Source organism: Malaya genurostris, chromosome 1 (assembly GCF_030247185.1).
Source record: "Malaya genurostris strain Urasoe2022 chromosome 1, Malgen_1.1, whole genome shotgun sequence".
In the NCBI taxonomy this organism is placed as follows: Eukaryota; Metazoa; Arthropoda; class Insecta; order Diptera; family Culicidae; genus Malaya; species Malaya genurostris.
The window spans coordinates 1,795,644-1,813,966 of record NC_080570.1 but is presented as its reverse complement, the minus strand read 5'-3'; the positions used below and the strand labels follow the sequence as shown (position 1 = coordinate 1,813,966).

Here is an 18,323-nt window from a genome sequence, read left to right as displayed (position 1 = left end):
AAGGGGCTTTAACTACTCGTCGCCAAAAAAAAATGAACGAACCTCTGGCTAGGAAAACGGTGCCAAAGAGCAAAGTGTCGGAGTAGTAACGAGACGAGAACCGGGCGAAAAAAAAAGTTTAAGTAGCTTCTCACTTCGCACGCTATAACAGCTTGTGATGTTTATATGATAGTGAGATTGCAGCAACCCGTCCGACGCCATGTTTTCCGTTGCCATGCTTGGAGAAGTCATCTTTCTGACGCAAGGCCATCTGCGAGACGCAGTCTAATCACGTGGGATCAGTTTAGTACGATAAACACATCCACACAGAGGTCCACACTTGGGGTCTGGAACGTGCCATGGCTTACTTTGATTTCTGTTTGCTCATGTTCATGCACACACCGGGGATCTTAGTTTTTGCCTGGCCAACTATTCCGAGTGGGCGTCAAAATGCACTGAACGAAAGAAACGAAACAGTTCGAATCATAAATCAATACAAAAGGCACAAGTGTTTGCGATAAAAATGTTGATGAAAAGAAAAACCATACGGGAGACGTTCCTTCATCATAGTCATTGTCGGGTTGAGCATAACGAAGAAGGGAAACTTAGAAGGGGAGGGCAAAATGATTTTTCTTTTCTTCTTCCTTTTGTTGACGGTCGGTCGGTTGCTCAATTCCACACTCTGCTGGATGTCGGCATTTCACGCCCCGACGGCTCCGGCCGGTCTGGAGGAGTGCAATGGGATTTTCGGTACTGTGTTGATGTTTATATGTTTGTGTGTGCGCGCGCGTTTGTATGAAAGTTTGATACGAGATTTTTCCCTCATTACATCAGCACATTTTTCTATCCACTCACAATTAAATGGTGATAACTCACGCCAAATTCTCGATCCGATAAACCGTAAAACCTCCATTACCAGTGTCCTTCTCGAGAAACCGATTTAAATCGTTGACGTTGACCAAGTTTTCCTGTGAATTTTCTACCTTTTTTCCGCTGAATTTGATTCTCACAAAACCAAACTTTGCCGCCGTTGTCGTTTCGGAGCGAAATCCCATTCCGTCAAACCGTCTGCTATCGGTCAAATCCCTTAACTTCAGATGGGATGGGGAAAGATTTCCAATTTTCCAACGGATGGTTAAACTCCGCAAAAGGGCAGAACACCAGCCCCACTCGACGACGACGACGGCCAAACACAGACAAACGAACGGTCAATCGGCAACAGTCAACTACGTGAATGAATGAATGAATGTGAATGGCCTCTGCCTGGGTGAAGGAGCGGAAGGAACCCTTTTTCGCACCCAACGGGATTTACGGACCGGAACCAGACGAAATCCTTCCGCCTCGGATTTGTCTTCGAACGTTTAAGTCTATTTTTTTTTTGGAAGAAGGATCGGTCTGAAGGCAGGTGAGCCACAATCGGACGCGAAACTGAATATGTGGGAAAAACAGCGAACGAAAATAAATTGTGAAAATTCGACAGCGAAGAAAAAGTCAGATCCTCCCCCTCTCAATACCGATACCTATTGATTTTGCTACTCCGTTTCAATCCAGAACCGAACCGTAGAGAACGAGAATCGCCGGATGGAGTCAAAGGGTATGTTCCTATAAAATGGTCGAATTTTATTAGCATTGAACGAAATTTCATTTAAATTCTTTCAGGATAAAGGTTTCCACTTTGCCGTCGTATTTTTTTTTCTCTTCGGCTCCCGTTCTTCTGATTGTGTTACCACCGATCCAAGTTGGCTTCGGTTTTTGGGTATCGTTGGTTGCTGCGTCCGTTGATTGCCTGTTGCCTGGCAGAGACCACTGGCAGGAGCGGTTCGGAATGGCATGGCATAGCATGCCATGGAATGAAACGAGAAGAACCGATATCAACGGGAATCGTTTAAGCGGGTTGCTTCGATAAAGAACGACTGAAATGGGGACTGTTGGTATCTTTTCCATTTTATTTCTTTATTTAACTGCACTCTTGGCTGTGTGTGATTTCTGCTTCTTCGGCACTTTCCTCGACTAGTTATCAACCACCGTCTCACCACCGGTTTCTCCCATTCCTCCTCCTTCTAATCGTACTTCTGATCCGGTGATCTGGTCTCGTTGGTGTCCTCTCTTTAGCACGTGGGTGGACTGCTCTACCTATATGCTGATTTCGATGCTGACGATGATGGCGAAAAGGACGTAACCGACTCTCCACAGTAGGCGGTGTCGCCTCTTTCTTTATTTCATTCTTTCTTTCTGGATTTTTTTTTTCGCTCATTCTCGCTTTCTGTCGTCGATTGCCGTGCAGCATCTGGCCGCATTGTTCGTTTCGGTTGCACAGTTCAAAGGGCGTAAGTGAATTCGTGCGATGGTGATCCAATTGCCGCAATCATTGTCGGAGAGAGACAGAGAGAGAGAGAGAGTCGGGTGAAGAGATAATTGGAAAGTATGGGTTTGGTCGTAGCGTGGAATGTGAATTCCTGCTGCTGAATGCTGAATATGTGATTTGAATATAAATTGATGCTTAAATATGTAGAATTTGATTCGTTTAAGGTGGAGTGCTTGTCGACACATTTTTTTGTTCTGTTCCCGTTAATTTCTACCTTCCGCGATGTGTCTCGATCTTTGTCTCTCTTTCTCGAATCAGAAGCTAATCAATGGAATAATCCCGTAATAAAACTTTTTCTTTTATGGTTATCCGCTTTCATCAGCTATAATCGCTCCTCACACGTCGGCCTGTTTATTAAATGTGACAGCAGCTTAGGCAAGGAATCAACACAACTAAAATATTTATATCCTTCCCGGCCGGATCGGAGCGCACTGAGGCCTGTTCCAGTAAATCCTTATCAGATCTTTGGCAATGGGGAACCAACTTTCTCAAAAAATGCCGTCTCATAATCTTTGCAAAAGGTTGAAAAGCTTAGCCTCATTCGAACGGACTAGTAGAGTAAATACACTCAATTGAATATATCCGACGCCCTCTCTCTCTCTCTCAAAGACCGCTCCACACCCAAATATCACTCAAACGTAAAATATTTATTTACTAAATATTATAAAACTCACGCCTAAGCTCACACATGTGTTGGCACACGCCTGGGTTAGCAGCAGAGAAGTCCCGTCAATAAACGTTCGGATATTTTGCCATGTGAACAAGGCTAAGAGCCAAACAGTGCCCCCATCCCATCCCATCCCATCTCATCCCACCATCGGTGGGATCCCACTGGGCGCAGTAGGCTTAGGCTTTTCCGGTTTTGTACGCTGCAGAGTCCCGTTGCGTGTCCGGATATTTGCCAGACCCGATGAAGGTGGTTTCGAGTGTGTGATTTTCTTCATCCTAGGAATTAAGCTGAGTGAAATGTGTGACCGAATCAGGCAATAAGAATCAAGCTATCAATTGGAGACTGGTAGCCTGTAGACAACTAACTAACGACTACTGTACTGAGGCGAAAAGCTTCCATCTTGTGCACACAGACACACCATTTTCAGCAGCGGATAACGAGTGGGTGTGCTTGTGTGTGTGTCATATGATGGCTCTTGAAAACGAGCAAGGCAGGAGGAACGTTGTTTGGTGCGGTGTTCCGGTTGTCAAAGTATTTTTGGCTTACTGACAATCAAATTTCAGCCTTGGTTTGTGGGAAAGCATTTCTAAACTTGCTGCAAGTTTGGCAAATAGCTGTAGGTTGGAATCGGTTGCGTTTGATTTTCTCTTGCGTTTAATATATCGGTGACCGAAAACATTTCGATGCTGGCAGACAGCATTTCCAATATTTTGAATGACAAACATGAAAATCGAAACAAGAAACCAGAAAAATCACATCAAAGCTCCTGGTGTGGCAGATCCGCTGTTTATTCGGTTCTACATCATGTTCATCAAAGCAATCAAAGTAGGCAGGCTGGATTCGGAGGCGGCTTCCAAGAATTTTCCGCTCAGAGGCGTTGGGTTGTTAACACAGCCTACTGAGATTACTGTCGGTGAAGCGTGTTTGAGAGTGCGATCAGAATCAAAAATGAGACTTTGAAATCTGGTTCGTATCAAATGCGCGGGAAGAGATTCTAAATGGTAAAAAATCAGACAAGATTTAATCCGATTTCAATCGCCCTGCTCAGATTGATGAGTTGAATCAATATTTATGCATCGGGAATTTCCAAATCAATAATGGGATTGCGAAAAATAGTAAATAATTTACTATTTCACTAGCACTTCTTATAAGCTAGAATCATTATACGGATCCTTCCAATGAATAAGCCACAAATGGCGAAACGAAAAATTTACAGTAAATGCTTTATTTCAATCCATCTCGATCTTAAAGATCTTCCCTGTTTTCCGGAGCTCGCCCTTCATAATCGCATCAAATTTTTTCAGAAAATTCGCATCAAAATCCAAAAAAAAAACATTTCTAGGTCGTCATTATTTCATCCCGCAAAAAAAAACATTTTCTTGAAAAAAAAAGACTGGGACTAAGCAAAATGTTGAGAGTTCCGAAATCTAAATTTTTGTTAGTGCCGCCAAATGCATTAGAAATGCATGAAACGTCAAGATCTAATGTAATTTAGAAAAATTGACCATCGACTTAATTTTTTTTTTCGATATATCAGATCTCGACGTTTCGTGCATTTTAAAAGTTAAAACACCAAAGCTTGAAAAATTGGCATAAGCCCGCAAAACTTTGAAAAACAGCTTCAAAAGAAAAACCATATCTTCGAAAATTCGCATGAAAAACGCATTCAAAAAAATCTCATGAAAAGAGTGTCCCTCTTAATTCTCTTGTTGAGTTCTGCAAATCGTAAGAAATATTGAGTTTTATTTGCATTGTTTATTTATTTTTAAAATTCTACACATTGATAAATGTCGCGCCAACTCGAAAGAGTGCTGGCGATGTCCGCCTCCCAGATTTCAATGAAACTTTCGGAACAAGTACTGTATGGGACACTTTCTCCAAATTAATCAAATTTTCGAATAAAAAATATCCCCCTCGGCCATGAAGGGATTTTTATTGATAAATAAATAAAATTTTCGAATAAAAAATATAGAAAAATATCTGAATTGCGTCGTACACTGAAAAAAAAATCGATTGTAAAAATTTGAAGCGGAACTACAAATTTGATTTGGATGGAATTTTGTCCCAAGATAGGTAATTCTGTTCTTTACCAATCGTCCATACGTTGCAAGGTTTTTCTTGTTACCTATCAAACACTCATCACCATCTTTCTTACAGACCTTCATCCACTCTTTCTAAATTTTTTTTTTGGATATGGTTTCAAAGACCTTCTATATTTCTCGGATTGGACAAAATTCTAACGAGTTTGGCTGTTTTGGTTCCTTCTGCACGAAAACAACATCGTTGGTTTCATCGTCATCGGTTTCGCGAAATGGTACGATGCCAAATCCCGCCCAAAAAAGATTGTCTCTTTCGTGAGACCGAAAGAAGAGCGAAAATGTGCTTCGGGAGGCATTCTTCTTCATTCCACACAAAATCAGCCATCTCTTTTTTTCCGGTAATGCAATCAAAAATATTCGATACGTATTTTTTATATCAATTTAATATGTGGGTTTTTCGAGAAAGGATTTTTTGAAATTCCGCATTCACAAAAAAGAGCCTTGTTTCCACAGGCTATAATGAAAAATCTAATAAAGCTACAAAAAAATCGTCCAGGAAATAAAAATGTGCGTCTTTTCCTTAGCCAAATACTTCTCAAGGAATTTATTATCCTTCTTCTTCTTCTTCCGGAACATCCAGGCGAGATCTGCCGCCGGAAAAATCCAGGACGGGAATATGTATATGATTCCAATCGCGGTACTACTTTCTGACAATATTTCAAATTTCTAATTTCAAAATTTTTCCAACAAAATAATTCCAATTTCGTATCCAAATTTTAAACTCCCGGATCTCTGTTCCTGATTTTTATCTCCCGAGTCCGTTTCACTTTTTGAAGTACTCCACATGTAGCGTTCCATAAGGCCTTAAACTCACAAAAAAGCTACGCATGTAACGCTTCGTAAGGCCTATAACTCTCTAAAAAGTAGCGCATGTTACGCTTCGTAACGCTTATAACTCATAAAAAGTAACGCATGTAACGCTTCGTAACGCCCATAAAACACACTAAACAGTAACGCATGTGACGTTTCGTAACGCCTATAACTCATAAAAAAGTAACGCATGTAACTTTGTAACACCCATAAAACATACTAAAAAGTAACGTATGTAACGCTTCGTAACGTCCATAGCACATACTACAATGTAACGCATGTGACGTTTCGTAACGCCTATAACTCACAAAAAATTAACGCATGTAACGCTTCGTAGCGCACATAAAACATACTAAAAAATAACGCATGTGACGTTTCGTAACGCCTATAACTCATAAAAAAGTAACGCATGTAACAATCAACAATGTTCAATTCCTAGTTCTAAGTTCCATGTTCAAATTTTTTCAAATCGACTGGGTTTTCGAAATCTCAATTTTTTTTAAGTTCCAGAGAGTCGATATTTTTCTGAAAAAAAATCGGTACGAGACTAGATTTCGACGTTTCAAGAAATTATCACAAAAATCATTTGACTGCTGCTCAGTCTGTTGAAACCAAAGGTCTCAATTACGCGACAGAATATCCATACCAAGTTTTTTTCTTTATTTCAAGACTTCCCATACTCGGATACTGTGATACTAGCTTGGAGACCAGTCTGTACAACTAGAATCAAAGCCTCTCACAGAGGCGAGTTTTGAAAGTCAGAAATCTCTGATGATAAGTTCTGTTACGCAAACACATCGGTCGGACAGATGAGGCCGAATTATTTTGCAGTAACATGAGCAGAGTAGATTCGAGGCAAAACATAACATTGTTTCGAGCCTCATGTGATTCTATTCATAAATTACACACACACACACACAACATAAAAAACGGACAATGCGCAAAGCTTGGTAGCAATGACTAGCAAAAGACACACACACACATTCTACATAAAAAAACGACTTCCCTCTTCCTTCCACAAACTTTATTTTTCTGCATTGAGAAACACACACCCGCCTGACATACAAATGAATCTGATGAAGTCGAGAACTTTCCCTTCCTCGATCGTGCATAATAATTTAAAGGAAAATGTTTATTTTTCCAACCGAAAATTAAATGATAATATTTGGAATTGAAATTTGTGCCCGGCGACTGTTTCTGTGCGTGACGAGAGGCCCCTCGGTTGGTTGGTTTTCTGTGCTTCCGACCAAGTAGGCACTGACTCCATTTGGGCAGCTATCAAACGACCGAGACGAGGGGTAAGACGATCTTTGAGCATTGACTTTTTGCCCATGCACAAGAGACAATACGGCCCTGTGATGGCAGATATGAAGACAAACGAAGTAACTGTCTGAGAATTTGAATTTTAGCGAACTTCTCGAGGACTGTTTCCGTTTGGGTGTGTGGGAAGAAGCTGCTTTCTGCTTCGGAATCGTTTTGTGGTCGGTCTGTCCTTCTCTCATGGCAGTCGGAGATCCGAACGCGTAAAGTATTTTAATTTTGTGTGTTTTCATTAATATAGTATTTGCTGAAAGAATCCAACAAACTAGAACTTAGAATGAATTCATAATATTTCTTTGTTCGGTACCCGGAAGATAACCTTTTGTCTTTGTTTTCGTTTCATTTCAGGTGAGTCGTCAACAGAATTTCAGAATGCCTCTTCGTCGAGTGATTACTACGAGAAACATGTCAATCATCGGATTGGACACCGTGAGCAAATATTTATTCAAATTATACTATTTCTGAAGTCTTTGTGGGTGGGTGGTCGTCGTATGGCCGAAAAGTTAATTAATATTTCTTGACCACGCACTGAGCATACAAATCATGGATCAGAGAGCCTCCATCAATCATCCGGTCGTGTAGGTCGTGTCTTCTTGACTTCACTTTCAAGCGCATTCGAAGCTGGAATAGTCTTGATGGGGCAACCGATCGGAATGTCACGAACACACAGCCAGGGCCCATTATCGACACCGAAAATAATTAATCGACAAAGCAACCCGAGATAAAGACAACAAATCAGTTTCTTTCTGTTGCTGTCGCCCGGTAACGCGACGCAGACAAGTGTGCCATGGCCTACTGTGCTGACAACCGAAGATCAGGGATCTTTGCGTTTTCCGTCAATCGCATCGACGAATTTCGATGTTTGGCAGATTGTTGCCCGTAACCACAATCACAAGCCGAGAAAGATGATTCCGAGAAAAAAACAACGCATGCAACAGGAAGTTGTTTTTGCCTATTTCTTTTTTTTTCTCTGTCTACCATTCTCCATTGTAATGCTGATGCTACCGGGAATCACTTTCCCATTTATGCGTGGTCGAAGGAAAATCACAACGGTGATGGCTGGGGATTGTGCGTGCGTATGTGTGTATATGTGAGCTTCCCCATTCGCCACGCGTGGTGCGAAATTGCCTGTCATTAATCATTGCGAATAAGTTGACCTGTCTTTCACTTGTGATGGTCGGGTCGGAATGTTGCATGGAGCATTACGATGAACAGCACAAAAAAAATAAACGCCTAGATGGACGGACGAATCAGAGACTTGATTCTTCCGCGATTAGGATTAGGGTTAGAAATAAAGGAAAGAAAAAATATTACTTCCAATAAGGTGGGTATTGAGAAAATCAATCTAGGAGTAGCTAATGTCAGAGACATAACCGCGGAACTGACTGTATTCGAGTTATTCATGACAATGCAAGGACAAGTTCATGCAACAGATATATTGAAATATTAGGTGGGTTTGAAAAGTTCAGTAAAATTCCAATCGCGTTGGTGTTTCAGGAAGTAGGGAACCATGCTATGCCAGTTGTAAGCTCGAATTTTGACCGCTGTTTTGCCTTTCTCATATGGATAGACTATGCAATCACTGTGAAACCCGATTTTTGAACCAAGCCCCGGAGGATCGAATGTCATTTACCATTCGACTCAGCTCGACAAACTGAGCAAATGTCTTTTCTCCGAAATGGGTGAACCGATTTTCACAAACTAAGATTCAAATGAAAGGTCGTACAGTCCCATAGTTTGCTATTGAACTTTATTTGGATCCGAATTCCGGTTCCGGAGTTACAGAGCAATACGTGAAAATTAGAGAAAACCCGATTTTCACAAACTAAGCTTCAAATGAAAGATCCAATGGTTTCCTAAAAAATTTTAGAACATTTTATTCGGATTCGACTTCCGGTTCCGGAACTAAAGCGTGATAAGTGGAAAATTACAAATTTCATGAGAATTTTTTAAGAAAGATAATTAAAAACAGATTCCATGCCCTTAAAATTGTCTGATAAATTCTTCTAGCTTGCAGAACTTGTTAGTTTGTGATCATATAAACTTAATTCGGCACCACTAATTCCCCCTTTTCCTGTTCCGGAAGCACCGAAAGTAGTGAAGAAAAACTTCAAAAATAGAACTCATTTCGATTTCTCAAAATTTCGATTTTATGCTCTCCGATTTCGCTGCTGCGTTCGACAAAATCAATCACCACATAACGATCTCCAAGTTAAATAGACTAGGATTTAACGGATCATTTTTGAATTGGCTTCGATCATATCTAACTGATTTTCTGTTACCTCTGAAGTGCCTCAAGGAAGTCACCTTGGACCGTTTATAATTTTATTGTATCTCAACGACCTAAATTTTTCGATCAACTGTTTGAAACTATCGTTCGCCGATGCCTTTAAAATTATTCATATGATCAAATCTATAAATGACTGACAGAGTTCCTACAAGAACAGTTGGAAAATTTAACTAATTGGTGTAACATCAGCAAAATGGTTCTAAATGCCTGCTCCGTCATCTCTTTTAGTCGCAAAAAGTCTGAATTCAAGTTCGACTATAATATTTCACTTTTACTGTTCTCGAACGCACATCGTCTGTTAAGGACCTGGGTGTTCTTCTGGATTCCAAGTTGAATTTTAAGCAGCACATCGAGTTTACTATTTCCAAAGCCTCTTAAGCTATTAGGATTTATTTTCCGCGTTACTAAAAAATTCTCTGATTTACATTGCTTGTAAGCTTTGTATTGCGCAATGAAGCGATTCAATGCAAATTTGTCCGATTCGCTCTCCGACGTCTTCCATGGAGATATCTCGATTTTTCAGGTGTCCGTCGCGATGTTTGAAGAGCAATTGCAATTGCTACAATTTGACATTCGACGTCGTAATCTTCGATGATATTTTTTTCTTCGGATTGTTAGAACTAGTTATAGACAAGTGTTTCAATTCTTTCGACTTTCATTTACCACGTAATGTTTTTAAGACATCGTACCTCATGTTATTGTCTCATTAGATTTAGTTACTATAGAAGCACTAGATTTAAGGAAGTGTATCATTTGGATGATTGTAGCAAAAGATGAGGAGGTTTTATGCCTGCTGGAGAGCAAGTTTGACAGAAACTAACTCCAGTAGGCTTATCCCTGCTCCAAATAAAAGAATAAAATAATAAAAGATGAGGAGGAAAAGAAAGATATTCAAAGTAAAATTCGACAACAAGAGAAGGTACTGTCTCAGAAAACAAAAGCTAAACAGGAGGCGATAAATAATTTAAACTGAAATTCAAATGATTAAATCATATCATTTTGAACAGGCCTACATTAAAATTCTGCTAACCGAGAAGGAAAACCATGCCGAGCAAGATAATATTGAAGCTAAAAAATTGTCTTCGCCGAAATCTGTTTAGCTTCTTTCAAAGTCACAAAATTGCAATTATATTTTGACTTACATTTTCGGTATATCAGAAAGTATTTACTAAGGACATCGAAAACAATGGAGAATTAAAATGAATCGCGAATTTCGCGCGTTTTGAATTTGATTTTTTTTCGTAGCAACCCTGTAAATATTACTTGACGTGTTTTTCGCTGTTCATTGAAATAGTTGTTATCTAACGTTGCGAAATTTTACCGCAGCCACAAATAGCTTGCTAGATCATATTTTTTTACCAATTTTTCCCCAACTACAATTATTGTCTCGGGCTGGTTCAATAGTTGCTCGTCTCATAGCGTATAATATTGTTGTCTGGCAAAGATTTGTACTCGAATGTCACATTTGTTTCATCGTCTTTTATTGGTATAATTCCAGTTCCCAGCAGACAATACAACATCGATACGTGCAACGTGGAAGAAGAAAACACAACGATACGTGCTTTGTTCTTTTTTTTTGTACTCGCTATAAAGAACACGAAACGGTTACCGCTTTGCTTCATACGGAATTCCTGAATTTGTTGTGAATTCTACTTCCGGTTCAAGAGCTACAGGTTAAACAGGATTTATAGATTTTGTTTGAATAACTCCGAGCAAACTGTCCTATTTCTTTTCAATAAACAGTTGTTTTTGCAAACTCCACAGTAATATTTATGATGTTAAGAATATTATGAGAAAGACGTCATTACACCACTAGGTGGATTAAAACAGTTTTTTTTCCTGATAATCTTGGCCTTGTTCGAGCTTGACAAATTATTTTACGTTCATGCTAGATCGGATCAAGTTCTTCAATCGAAAGTACGAACAATGTTGACCGATGAGAAGGCATAAGCAATACAACCAGACACGTACCCATAGGGGAGGGCCCGAGGGATCCTGGCTCCTCCCGAAATCAGAAACAGAAACAAAATTGTGTGATGAATATTTTGGGGCTGAAATCAATCCAAAACTGCATAAAATGGAGGGGCAAATTAAACGACAATAATATTAATAATACATCAAATTGTACTGGATGATTGGGTAGAAAAAGTGCGCGAGTATGCCATACTTATGTAGAACTAGAAAGTCGAACGCAAGCGCACTTCGAATACATGTTTGGCAGAATTTATTATTATATGCTAGAGAACAGCATGACTATCGTACAGTAGACTGAAGTCGGCACGAGTGCCTAAAGGAGACTTAATGGGTCGGAAAGATCATGATGTCGGTTTGATGGGATTGCCATCTACAAGTATACCATTTTTTGGAGGACTACTTGAAAACAGGAGTGCAAGTATTTTCGTGCATTAATGGAGCGATTGAGGAACGAAATTGCTGTGAAATGACCGTACCAGAAGCATATGAGCATCGCTACCATGATTGAAATCAACGGTTTAGTGTTTCGATTACTTACCCACCCACCTTGTTTCCCTGATTTGGGTTCCTTCAATTATTATCTCAAACCATATCAGAGAAATTGATGTGAGTTTCGTTTTGGAATTTTTGACTACTACTTCCGGAACCAGAAACCGATATCAGTATAGCCAAAGAAAGTTTGTTTTCTAAGATATTTCAAGTTACTAAAGAATTTCTTTTTGCATCGTCGCCCTAAATGATTCAACACACTTTATCCTATAGTTCTGAAACCGGAAGTCGGATTAGGATTAAAATAAACAGCAACCTATGAGACTATAGGAACTTTAATTTGAGCCTTAGTTTGTGGAAATCGTGCAAAGGATGTCTGAGAAAATTGAGTGAGTCATGGTTTAGAGTTTTTGACCACTATTTCCAGTACTTCTGGAACCGGTACCTTGGAACCAGTATAGCTGAAATCGGTTCGTTTAGTAAGTAACTAATATAGCCTATCAATCAGTTTTGAGCCAAATTTAAAAAACGGAATTCTATCTTTTGCATTGTCGCTCTAAATGATGGTGTGCAATTTTAAACACACTTTACCAGAGATGCCAGATCTGCAAATTTGTCTAGTGCTGCAGACATTTTTTGTTGTGCAGACTTCCGAAAATCTAGTTTTTCGCAGACTTTCGTCAAAATTTACAGACTTTTTGTCGCAACCTGTTTTTTTTTTGCTGGTCAAGTCAGTTTAGCGTATCATACTTGCAAACTGCAGATTTTTCTTTCGATATACAGACTTTTGCAACCCAGTCTGACGATATTTGAAATTTTTACCTGGCATCTCTGCACTTTACCCTATAAAAGCAGGATGAAATTCAATAGCAACCTATGGGACTATCAGATTTTTTATTTTATGAATGACACACTTAGTCTTCCGCGCCAATCTGCACCAGTCATTTTTTCAAGTTATTGCATAATTTTTTTATATGAGATAAGTGTACTTTTTTGATAATACTAACAAGTAGGTACAAATTAACTAAATAATTTACAAATTAGCATGTTTTTCACCTGAAAAATATAGATTTGAATGTGGCAATGCTTCACGCTATACGAAACTGAAGAGAAGCACGCTGCGAACGGAGCAAAGCCGCACGTACCGACGCGTACCAGTTTTGCATCGTCATTTTGAATGACGATTAGAATCTTTTGACAATCTTTTCGGAACCGGAAGTGAGATCTGGTTGAAATTGCTCAGTATCTCTTGAGGACAATGAGAGCCTTAATTTGAATCATAATTTGTGAAAATCGGCTTAACCGTTGCTGAGAAATCAAAAAGAGCTTCCGTTTTTGAAGCTTTTCTTTACTGTTATCGGTGCTTTCACTAAATAAAAGGATATGCCAATTAGATGAATTTAACAGTGATTTTTTATAAAAATGTGCACCTCGTTTTTATTTAAAAAAGATATTTTTTTCAGGCCTATTTGCGTACAAGCTTTACGTGGCCGATTTAGCTGAGTTTTAAGATAAATTTTTTTTTGTATTGAATCTCGTTGTCACCCTTTTTCTAGGGGGAGATGAGCTTCCATTTTCCTCCTGCGAGGATTGAGGGGCAGTTTGTTCGTGGTTCGTCTCATCATCCATTGCCGTGGTATTGCTGTTGATTTCGTTGCTATTTACTGTAGATGCGCCTTGTTGTACATTGGTTGCAGTTGCTGGTTGGTTGGATGGTAAGCTGTTAACTGCAGCTGGTGTACTTTGTTCTATAGGGGTTACGTTGGATGGTTTCGTTGAAGGGGATACTTCCCTGTTGTTGGTGACTGTCACAGGTGTACTGGGGTTGCTTGGGGTTGGTGTAAAGGAAGCACCGTTGTCCTTTGGTATAATTGTCTCCTTGTCCGGTTCATCACAAGGCTTACCGTAGTGAACAGCTTTTTGGCAATATTGACATGTGGCCATCTGATTGTCATAGGTAACAAGTGATTTGCACGGTATTCTTGTATCTTCTATCGCTTGTGAAAAAATGCTCATGAAATTGGAAATTTTCACTAATCGCACTGTAATACTGGAAGTCCGATCTGAATCAGTTTATTTGAGACTTTTAAAAGAATTTCAGCACCTTTTACTTGCTCCTTAGTTTGTGAAAATCGGTTAAGAAATTTCCGAGAAAATGGAGTTCGTATGTTTTCATAAATTTGCACATATTTCTTTGTAATTCCGGAACCGGAAATCGGATCCAAATGAAACTTGTGTGAGGCCAGAAGACCTTTCATTTGAATCTGAGTTTGTGAAAATCGATTTTGCCCTCTCTGAGAAAATTGAGTGACATTATTTGTCACGTACAAAAAACACATACACACACAGACATTTTGTGATCTCGGCGGACTGAGTCGAATGGTATATGACACTCGGCCCTCCGGGCCACGGTGGTAAAGTCGATTTTCACAGTGATTGCATAGCCTTTCTATATGAGAAAAAAAAACATGTGATGTGATGTGATGTGAAGTGAAGCCACCATCAGTTCAAGGTCTTGCCAGTGGATGCGGGTAGACTTACAGTAGACCCGATACAGTTCACCCATTCACCTTCTTATTATAGCTGTTATCGAAAAGCGAACAAAAAGGGTTGGGCGGATATATCAGCAGAGTCACTTACACATATTCCGCGGGAATAAAAGATGCTCTTCCAACCATAATATCCAGTGCATGGGTGAAGCATATCGCTTTACATGCTTGAACCCGCCTGATGGTTTGTTTGAGAAGGGCGCGAAGATTCATGTCAAACCTTCAGAAGGAAACAAGTTTCCTTCAAGTGACTTGGGCTGGCTATCCACAGTCCCTCGTCCAGTCATCAATTCGTCCGATGCCCTGATGCTCCCTCCCATTACGTCCCCATAATAAATGTTTTATATCAATATCAATATAATATAATACAATGTAATGCAATATAATAGAATATATAAATATATTTAAATGAAATGTACTTCAATACATGATTAAATAATATAATATACTATAATGCAATCTAGTATAGTATGTTTCAATAATATACAGTGTAATATAATATACTGCACCATACATAAAAGAACCAGTCTCCGGCTGAGAGTCTCTCACGTCAAGAAAACTGAACTAAACTATATTATGATATACTACCATACAATATAATGCCATACAATACAATATAATATAATATAATATAACATAACATAATATAATATAATATAATATAATATAATATAATACAATATAATATAATATAATATAATATAATATAATAAAATACAATATAATATAGTATAATATAATATAATACAATACAATATAATATAATATAACATAATATAATATTTTTTCATTCTCTTCGTACCATCACCATCACCGCCTACGGTCCTACGCTCCAGTCGATGACCAGCATGCGCCCGCCGGGCCTTCGTAGCCTGGTAGTGTTTCCCGCGGACCCACACGAACCGAAAGGAAGCGGCCATAGATAGCGCTATCTTGAAGTCATGCAATATTAAATTCACCGACCACTGCCGAACGCCAGCTAAAAGCTTTTTTCGAAAGCTCGAGACGACATAATCTAATGATACTATTCTAGTTTCAAGTTAGTCGTTAATTAAGATTTGAAAATACCCTTGACATCTTAGAGCTTAAGCAGTGTGCCTAAAAATATATATTATACTATTGAATAAAAAAAACATAATATAATATAATATGATATAATATAATATAACATAATATAATATAACATAATATAATATAATATAATACAATATAATATAACATAATATAATATAATATAATATAGTACAATATAATATAACACGCTTCGTTAAAATGACGTTCAATATTTCAATGCATTAAGCTCTAATAAATTATTAAATATAGTAATCTATTGGCCTTGATATATTGGTCACTCACCTTGTGTTTGGGTATGTGTTTCATTATGGCCTACTCCTTCATAATCCGATGCTTTAACTGCTTTTTCTTCCCGCTAGAACCTATGGCAGTTTTTTTTATTTTGCATAGATGTGTTTGTTATCTGTGTTATTAATACTGTTATGGTCAATACTTGCCAAAATTGTTCGTTCGTTATACTGTTTATAATTAATACGGTGATCAGTATACCTTTATTTTTCTGTTTTTCGTTCACATCTACTCACCTCTCTTTAGCTGTCATTCCTCCCATTCAATTCTGTATCTATTTGTTTCGTATGGTACCATGTAGAATATCGGTCCCAAGTGCACTTGTCGCTTTAAATCGTTCCGTTTAGGCATCCAGACGCTTAACCCACTCTTATGGCTTTTCATAGACGTGTATGTACGCTCTTGTTCTGAATAGAGCCGTATAGATTCTTCGATTGTATTTCATTTCTATTCTTAATAACGCTGGCAAAATCAAAGGTGGCTATGATTCGATCGAACCATATTCGATCGGAAAATCACCACGTCGTCATTCAGAACAAGGGTGATAATGTATATACTTGCCACATTCTATTTCAACCATTAGAGTTTCAACCAATTAGATTTTTAGGATTTTAGGTTCTAGGACTTTTAGAATTCTGGACGTTTGTTTGAGTGGAAGGTCTCTGGTTTATATCAAGATTCAAGAGTTAAGGATTTAGAAATTTGGGATTTGGGAATTTAGAATTTCAGGAGTTTAGAAATTTTGAGAGTTTAAGAATTTAGTAATTTCAAGAATTTGGTTGAAATTTAGTAATTCAAGAATTTAGGAATTTAGGAATTTAGGAGTTTAGAAATTTTGGAATTTAGATATTTAGGAATTTAGGAAATTAGGAATTTAGGAATTTAGGAATAGAGGAATTTAGGAATTTAGGAATTTAGGAATTCAGGAATTTAGGAATTTAGGAATTTAGGAATTTAGGAATTTAGGAATTGAGGAATTTAGGAATTTAGGAATTTAGGAATTTAGGAATTTAGGAATTTAGGAATTTAGGAATTTAGGAATTTAGGAATTTAGGAATTTAGGAATTTAGGAATTTAGGAATTTAGGAATTTAGGAATTTAGGAATTTAGGAATTTAGGAATTTAGGAATTTAGGAATTTAGGAATTTAGGAATTTAGGAATTTAGGAATTTAGGAATTTAGGAATTTAGGAATTTAGGAATTTAGGAATTTAGGAATTTAGGAATTTAGGAATTTAGGAATTTAGGAATTTAGGAATTTAGGAATTTAGGAATTTAGGAATTCAGGAATTTAGGAATTTAGGAATTTAGGAATTTAGGAATTTAGGAATTTAGGAATTTAGGAATTTAGGAATTTAGGAATTTAGGAATTTAGGAATTTAGGAATTCAGGAATTTTGGAATTTTGGAATTTTGGAATTTTGGAATTTTGGAATTTTGGAATTTTGGAATTTAGGAATTTAGGAATTTAGGAATTTAGGAATTTAGGAATTTAGGAATTTAGGAATTTAGGAATTTAGGAATTTAGGAATTTAGGAATGTAGGAGTTTAGGGATTTAGGGATTTAGGCATTTAGGAATTTATGAATTTAGGAATTTAGGAATTTAGGTATTGAGGAATTTAGGAATTTAGAATTTTAAGAATTTAATAATTTAGAAATTCAGGAATTTAGGAATTTAGAATTTTAGGAATTAGGAATTTAGGTGTTAAGGAATTTAGGAGTTTTGGAATTTAGGAATTTATTAATTTTTGGTACAACAATTTAGGAATTTAGGATTTCAGAAATTTATAATTATTGAAATTTAGAATTTAAAGATTTATAAATTTGGGCATTTAGAGATTTAGAATATTTGAAATTTAAAAACTTTTACATTAAGGAATTTAAAAATTCGGAATTTACGAATATTGAAATTTGGGCATTATACAGTTTATAATTATAGGCTTCTGGGCCATTGGAATTTTAGTGTTTTAGGAGTTACAGATTTCTTTTATTGGAATTATTACTAGTTGAGAGAGCCAGCTTCAAGCACCTTATTATCTGCAATTTCATGGCATTGTAGCATTGTAGTGTTCGGCTCCTTTATATATTGCTTTCTTCGATAACTTTACAGGACAGTTTACGTAGCCGCTTATTTGCTCATTTTCTTACAAGAGATGCTTTGCTGTTTCCCTTCTTTTCTGATTCCTTGTCTACACTAAGGTCTCCGTGTCCCCTGTATCCTAGTTTGTTTCTCTTCTCTGTTCGTATAGTTGTTTTTCAGTTGTGTACTTTGTATTTTAATATTGGTTTGTTTTATTTGTTTTTCTCTCCCCCTTTTCTGTTGCTCTTCGGTGCTCTTTGAGTTCTTCTTTACTCTTAGCGTATTTGTTAGGAGTGGTTCTGGTCATTATCGTTCAGGTTTTCCTCCCCTTCCGAGA

General features: G+C 37.7%; 1 protein-coding gene across 8 annotated transcripts in view; it reads left to right on the top strand.

Moving 5' to 3' along the window:
• LOC131429407 (nucleolysin TIAR) overlaps nucleotides 1–18,323 on the top strand; it is a 717,709-nt gene that overhangs the window by 479,837 nt on the left and 219,549 nt on the right. For 2 of the 8 annotated variants that reach the window (XM_058593534.1, XM_058593517.1), the window contains one exon: nucleotides 7,592–7,672. The exons of the other annotated variants lie outside the window; for them this stretch is intronic. In XM_058593534.1, coding sequence (XP_058449517.1) covers nucleotides 7,592–7,672 — 81 coding nt within the window. The remainder of the gene's footprint in view (nucleotides 1–7,591; nucleotides 7,673–18,323) is intronic. 8 annotated transcript variants of the gene reach the window in all.